The sequence below is a fragment of the Crocodylus porosus genome, unplaced genomic scaffold (assembly GCF_001723895.1).
Source record: "Crocodylus porosus isolate Cpor-Errol unplaced genomic scaffold, CroPor_comp1, whole genome shotgun sequence".
In the NCBI taxonomy this organism is placed as follows: Eukaryota; Metazoa; Chordata; order Crocodylia; family Crocodylidae; genus Crocodylus; species Crocodylus porosus.
In genome coordinates, this window is record NW_017728922.1 from 1189692 (window position 1) to 1197264 (window position 7573).

General features: G+C 54.4%; 1 protein-coding gene across 1 annotated transcript in view; it reads right to left on the reverse strand.

Moving 5' to 3' along the window:
* The window catches only part of CTNNBL1 (catenin beta like 1), a 66238-nt gene extending 63871 nt beyond the window's left edge, over window positions 1-2367 (reverse strand). Inside the window, exon 1 of the mRNA XM_019539511.1 lies at window positions 2264-2367. Within this exon, the coding sequence (XP_019395056.1) occupies window positions 2264-2293 (30 nt within the window). The 5' untranslated portion in view covers window positions 2294-2367. The remainder of the gene's footprint in view (window positions 1-2263) is intronic.
* Between the last annotated feature and the right edge of the window lie 5206 nt (window positions 2368-7573).

A 7573-nucleotide genomic window follows, 5' to 3' on the forward strand; every position in this document is an offset into this window, starting at 1 on the left:
GCCACCTTCATGCAGAACTAGTGATGGACTGAAAGCTGCTAGATGCTGTCCCCTGCCTCCCTCTTTCCCCTCTACCTAGAGAACAGGTCCAGCAACAAGAACAGAGGGCAGAGCTATAATAGCTGGAAGAAAGAGTGGATTTCTTCACACACAGCCTACTAACAATAAAGCTAGATTAGCTGTAAAAATTACCCATATCCCAGCAGTAAAAGTTAATTTATGTAGGAAATAAGAACTCAAAGTTCTGCAGGAATCAGAGAAAAGCTGACATATTTGTCAGTATGTATATACCCCCCCTGCCTGCCCTCCAGTGGGGAGACAAATGAGACAAAGAGCTGTTATTTTCTTTAAAAAAGGAAGGAAATAAAAACCTCCAAGAATAAATCTTCCTTTCTAAAAGAGCTGTTGAAACAAGCAAACAGGGTGAAAATACAATGCCGCTGGTATTTTATAGCGTCTTATATCCAAACGGCATCACAAAATACTTAAATAACAGAGTAATAAATAATACCTGAGCCTGAGAAAACTAGGGGAATGGAAGCTTATGAGAAATGAATGCCTTCCCCACCCTCCCACTGTACTGGAAATTAGATGGGAAGCCGGGGAGGTGCCGAGCCACCAGAGCAGTGTGAAAGGATCTCACATCAACAGCACTGAGGATGAGTGCAAAACATCCGTGGAGCAGGAAGCGTATGAGGAATAGGCAAGCTCGGTGGGAGAAGTGGAGCAAGTCCAGCAAGAGTTTGAAAGAGGAAGGATGTGTCAGGCTGAATCTGAAATAAGCAGGAGCCTGCTGGAGCTGTCAAAGGATGAAGCATCACTTTGCTGTATGTGCACACAGGTGAGCTGCACTCTGTCTGGAGTGCAACAAGCTGGGATTTCAATGCCAGAGAGGAGAGAGCTCCAGTCAAAGCAGGGAGATGAAGGCACGGAGGAGAATTCAGCAACAGGTGCCCCCCCCACCCCCCGGCCAGAGTCACTCAATCATGTGGAACAGAAAAGGCAGAAAGTCCCAAAATCCAAAGACAAGTTTCTTGCTGTATGTGTTACGTGCTGGCAGGCCCAGCACATTCACCAGGGCTCCCGCCGACCGAGACCTACGGGGGAAACATCTGGCTACTGAGACCCTGAATCACAGGCAGCAGACACTGATCTACCTGGGCACCTAAACCGGAGATGTCGGTGTGTCTGTGTGGTCAGTGATGCAACTGGACTGCCAGGCAAACCAACAGGTAGTCCAGGAAGTGCTCCCAGCCCTTGGTGGTAGCACAGGGTGTAAGTATTTCATCCAGCTGACTACCAGACAATATCGCAGGGTCACTGTGGTGATGGGAAAGAAGTGATCGATTATGTCTGCCTGAGGACACTATCGTCTTGCAGCCCTGCCCAAGAAAACCACGATGATCGTGTGTCATGACGAGAACACGGGTCGTGATATAACAGGGAACGGGGGAACTGCTGCCCACAGACTCCGAAAGCGAGGGCCAGTGACTTGTGCGAGGGAAGAAGCAGCGATAACAGAGGAGAATGGGCTGTGGCCCCGACACGAGCTCCCACAAAGCCGGGGCCAACAAACGTGCCCGGCACGTCCTCAGCGGGTGAGAAAACAAGACGCGTCGCTGGCGCGCTACATCCAGGGCACAGGCTCGGCTCCGGGAACAGGCCGGACACAAGCCTAGAGCGCAACGGACACCAGCCACACCCCCGTTGCTGCGCTGGGCCGGGCCCCACGCCCCCGGGGACTGCTAGCAAGAGCCTCGAGCACCTGGGGGGGGTGCTGAGGGAGGAGCCGGGAACTGAACCAGCACCCACCAGGGTCAAGGCCATGTGCACTTGCCCCCCCACCGGCGCCAACAAACAGCGCGTGGCTCGGTCCAGCCAGACCCTGCGCGTTGGTGTCACAGTGACAAACAACATAAAGCTGCATCTGCGTCCAGTGGGACCCATGCCTCGCCCCCCCAGCCCCTTCCCCGACCTGCTGCTCTGTTTTCCGCTCCCTGTCCAACTTGCCGCTCAACTTTCTGCGACCCATCCAATCTGCTGCTCTGCTCCCTGGCCGATCTGCAGCTCTGCTTTCCACTCCCTGCCCGATCTGCTGCTGTGCTTTCTGCTCCCTACCCGATCTGCTGCTCTTTCCATTCCCCGTCCGACCTGCAGCTCTGCTTCCCGCTCTCTACCCCATCTATTGCTGTGACCCGCGCTCCCCGCCGCTCTGCCTTCTCCTCCCGCCCAAGTCCCCCCGGGCCGGGCCGGGCCCGCGCACCTGGTAGCTGAGCAGCTCGCCCACGTCCATGGCCCCGGAGCCGCCGGCGCCTGCCGCAAATCGGCCGTAAAGCGAGAGCGACACCAGCCCGCTGGGCCGCCAGCCACGGGCCGCGCCGCCGTAAAGCGCGAAAGGGCCCGGCCTGCCGCCAAGCGCCACACTGCCGCAAACAGCCGCAAAGAGCGCGCCCAGCTGCGGGCAGGGGACATGGCCGTGTGTGTAAATAGATATATGTGTGTATGTATGTATATGTGTGCAGAGGGTGTATGTGTAGAGTAAGACGCGTGTTCAGAGGAAAGCCCCTATGTACGTACAAAAAAAAGCGTGCGTGCGTGTGTGTGTAGAGTAAAACACGCATGCATTCAGAGTAAAATGCACGTGTGCGTAGAATAAAACACGCGTGCAAGTGAGGTGCTGCCGTGGCCGGCGGAAGAGGCTGGGCTGAGCCCCGACCTCGGGAAGCTGAGGCAGCTCGGGCGGCTCCGCGCCGGACGCCCACAACCGCCCCTCCGAAATCCGCGGCCCCTTTCGGCCGTCCCCGGGCATCACGCGCCGAGAGCCGCTGGGGCCGGGGCAGCAGGAGGGGCCGCCACAAGCTCTCTGCTCGCTGCCAGCGTGACAAATAGTTTTGCTTTCCACCAGACTGCAGAGCTCTGACTTGCAGCATCTGTCAGCCTGACGCACATGAATAATTAAGAGCGAGAGCCAAATGGGCAAAAAATCTGATCAAACGTATTTTAGCTTTTCTTTAAAAATCAGCTTTGAGTTAAAATAATTTTTCATCGCATAACCATAGCGGCTCGAATGCCGTTATCTCAGCAGGAGTCTGCTTTAAGGATAGTCATGAAATTAAAAATATATATAATGTTTTCAAAGAAGGAGCCCCAAGTATCCCCTGTTGTTTCAATAAAGTCTGGGAGGTATCAGTCATGACAAAATTAACTCGACAAATCTGCATTTTAAAGACAAGACAAATAGAGGATAATTATTGGATCATCTGCTTTCTTTTATTGAGTATTCAGATAATTCAGCAGCTGTGAAGCCAAAACACTTACAGTCATTCCAGGAGTATTGACAGCTACTTGGGAACATGATATAGTTATTGGAAAGCTTGACAAGTGATGGTAATAAATAAGACCTAAGCAATTGTGAAATAAATAAAGCACAGAAGGAGATAAGAACTGACCCTCTCTGCACAGACAGGAGCATCATAAAGCCAGCAGATGTAAAAATGTCAGACAACATCCATTTCTGTTGCTCCGACTTTCCTTCTCTTCCCTTCTGCTGCTTTTGTTCCTGTTGAGTGATGCTATCTGCCTAAGACTACATTTCCCCTCTTGCTGCAATAATGTTGAACACACGCTTCACCCAGGGGTCAGGAAGCAGTCGGCACATGCAGATGAATGAAGCATTGCAGCCCTGAAGTCAGGTAGGAAGGCATCAGGTCCCAACCTGCAAAGACTTGAGTGTGTCTGCAGAAGAGAAGACTGAGGGGGGATTGAATAGGTCCCTGCAGGGGGGCTGCAAAGAGGATGGAGCTGGACTGGTCGCAGTGGGGAGAACAAGGAGCAATGGGCTCAGGCTGCAGCAAGGGAAGCTGAGTTTGGATATTAAGAAAAACTCTCTCCCTAGGAGGGTGGTGAAGCACTGGAAGGGAATAACCCAGAGAGGTGGTAGACTCTCCATCCTTGGAGGTGTTTAAGACACGGCTCCACAAAGCCTTGGCTGGGATGGTGTAGTTGGGACTGGGCCTGCCTGGAGCAGGGGGTCAGACTAGATGTGACCCCCTGAGGTCCCTTCCAGCCCTCATTGTCCATGAGTCTATGTGGAACCACTGGGATGTCCATGCAGAGTACGTCTTTGTAAAATCAGGACCATCAGACACCAAGGCTGCAGGGGGGAAGCACAGCAGCCCCCAAGGAGAGGAAGGTAAATGGCTCTTGTGCCTTGTTAAAGGCTCAGAGGCTGCGGCAGCAGAGGAGGTTGCTGCAGGACTCTTCCTGGAAGCAGTGTCTGCCCCCCAAGACCGTCCTACATTTCTGTAACTGGAGTTTTCTCCCTGAGGAGACCCTTTCAGGCAGCAGGGGTTTCTGCAAGGGCACAGCCTGCATGTTGAAGAAAATGCAAGCCTGAGCAAACGGCTCATTGCAGCACTGGTACCAGTACCCACACCTTCTCCCTTCTCCCATTTGGCATTGCTGCTGATGTCATTCCAAGAGGAAGTGGAGGCAGATCAGACCGGGGTGTCGTGCAGTGCCATGACGGTGCACAGGATTTCCTGGCAGAATCACTCTCCAAAGTCCGGACACAGGAAAGGGAATGCCCAAAGATGGTGTTGATCAGCAGGGTTGAGAAACAAATCCAACATGAAGCCCAGCAGCTGCCAATTTGAGCCTCCTGTTCAGAGACAATGGGACCCAAGAGGCCACACAGCAGCCCTGGGCACTGGAAAGGCAGCCCCTGCGCCCCCAGCTTAGATAAGACTTGGGGATCCAAGGTGAGCCACCACCAGACCAAGCTGCAAAGTGTAATCCAAGTGCTATTTGAAGGTAGAGAGGTGAAAGCCAGGGGACAAACAGACCTGGAAATGGAAATGCCCTAAAGAAATCAGGTAGGAAAGGGATGGACTCTCTCACAGAGCCTAACAGCCCCGATCAGGAGGGCTTTCTGGAAAGGAAGATGGGAAGATTTGGGAGAGGTGTGAAGAACGAAGCCACAACAGATGTGGAGGAACATGCTGGTCCCTGCACTCATGGGCACTCAGAGGACCCCTCTGGGACTCGCCCACACAGGGCATGCAAAAAGCAGCTCGGGCAGGCAGGGATGGCGAGCCCGTTTGAGTCTGGCAAGGTTCATGTGCAGACGTCCCGTTCCTGTGTCGAGTCTCGGCAAGGGGCTGCCCGTCCCCCCTCCGCCTTTAGAAATAACCCAGGAACGCATCCCTCCTACTTGTCTTTTCCTGCCACCTGCTCCTTAAGGCTGAGGGCCCCGGGCTATGCTGGGTGCAAGGGAAAGGCGGCAGTGAGACCAGCCAGCACAGGGACAATGCAATTGTCACTGATGTGACCATGAGCAGCCAGGGGATCCTCTCTTGGCCGTATTCCCATCTCAGCGCTCTGCCTGGCCTCATAAGGCTCCGGAACAACCTTATTGCTGTCTGGGAAACTAAATTCTCTCCAGGCTGCTGCAGGGCAGGATTCAATAACAGAGTGTTCTTATCCAATAAAAGGAGTTGGAGCATGGGGACAAAATATTGAATTAAAAACAAATACACCAACAAAATCAAGTCAAGGAAAAAGCCAAGTGAATGCAGAGCTGGAAGGAAGTAAAATGCCCTTGGTACCGGCTTCAGAACAGCAGGCTGAGAGCAAGCACCACAGGGGAGTGGGTACTGGAAAGCAAAAGGATTTTGGAGGGGATGGCTAAAGATTCACACATCCCACCCCCCATACAAATTTGCTCCCATGTGAGCAGCACATCAGCTGCTTGCAGCTGAAAACAGGCAGTGGGGTGGGAAGTCTGGGCAGGGACTTGGATGTAGGAACCTGGGCTCCATTGCTAGCTCTGCCACTTGCCCTATGTGCACGGCCTTGGCCACAGCACATAGCCTCACCCTGTCTGTGCAGTAGGGTGATGCAAGGCCCTGCCCAGCTGGAAGCACTTTGCAGTCCTCAGCTGGAAGTGCAAGGGACAATTTAACATGGGGACTGTGGGAGAGGAATGGGGTCCAGCCCCCCAGAACCCCAACAACTGCATCTCAGCTGGAGACATACAGGGCAAGGTTTGGCCCAGCAAACAGAGCCTATGAATGGGGTTACCCTGCCACTTCAGCTCAGAAGGAAAGCCTCAGTGCTGACTGCTTGCACTCACCTTGGAGCCCCACGTCCCCCCACCTCTACACACTGCCCCCGCCCCCTGGCTCTGCCCAGACCCCGGCTTCTCCCCAGCACCCAGGAATGAGACGCTGTGCTGGGCTGTCCATCACGCCGCCGACAGCCGCTCGCCTCCCACAAATAAAGTTATGACAAGCCGCTCAGCCCATTCTCTCAGCCATTGCGGCCACGTTTCCATCATCGCAGACATTATAAGCAATCAGCCGCGTCGTTTGTCAGAGCCTCTGACAACACCTCGGGAGCATCGGCGCCACGGCACACAGGGGCGGGCGGGGGATGGGATTCATTAGGGCCATTAGGAAGCTGTGAGCGTGGCGGCTGGCGCCTGCCATGGACCCCTGTGTGCTCCCAGTGCTGCGTGCCTGCTGCCTCTCGCTAACTGGGCCAGGAGCTGCCACAAAGAAGTGATTCCCTCCCTCCCTGCCCTGTCCTGCTGCAACGTCAGGGACAGTCCTGGCAGGACACAGCAGTGCAGCAGCTTGGAGGAAAGCAGGGCATGAAACCACCGTTGGAAATAAACATCTCATTTCCAGCAATAAAGCCTCCTAGTTTTGACCTACCACGAAAAACATGGAAGACTTCAAATTGGATCCGAACGGAGCATGGCCGCTGCAGTCACTTGACGCACAGGCGGGGTAGTGGGAGTGCTGCAGAAGGTGACTGTGGCAACCCGGAGCAAACTATGGACCACGTAACGGCGCTCTGCCCACTGTACACATTCAACGGTGACACTGCAGAGATACGTCCCCTTTCCTTGAGAGCGTTAGACTGGTTAAGTAACCTTAAATTACACTTATAATTATTGCTCCAAGTCAGCCATATGAAAGAAGCAGAAGGGACAGCCCAGTGCTGCAGCTCTCCCCACCCCGAAGGCTAGGGCTGGGGGCAGCAGGGGCCTGGCCAGGTGTGCCCGACAGTGCACAGCATTGCCTCTCCTTCCCTGCATCTGCCGTGGCTATAAGGCTGCAGGATCCTTGGGGTAGGGCCTGGCGTGACGGACTCCCAGTCCTGCCACCGGGCCATAATGAATGGTGCCAATGACACCCAGGTGCTGCTCAGCGGTCGCTGCAATGGCTTTCCACGCAAATTGTTCCACCAGGAGGAACCAGCGAAAACGATCCGTGTTTGACAGATGCTTTCTCTCCTCTTTTATGTGTAAATAATTGATCACTCCCTTTCCCCGCGCTGAGCTCGTGCTCTCCTCCCCTTCCCACGTGGCGTTGCCTGGAGACTTGCACCGTGATGGATGCAGCGCTGAAGGACGAGGGGCCACACAGAAAGAGACGGGGCTGGGATCAGGTTCACGTTTCCCTCCCGCAAGGTCTGTTTGGTCCCTGCTGACCCAATGTGCCGAACAGAGGGGGGGGCAAAGCTGGCCGTGAACACCCCAGGATGTGCACCCCATGGAGCAGCCACA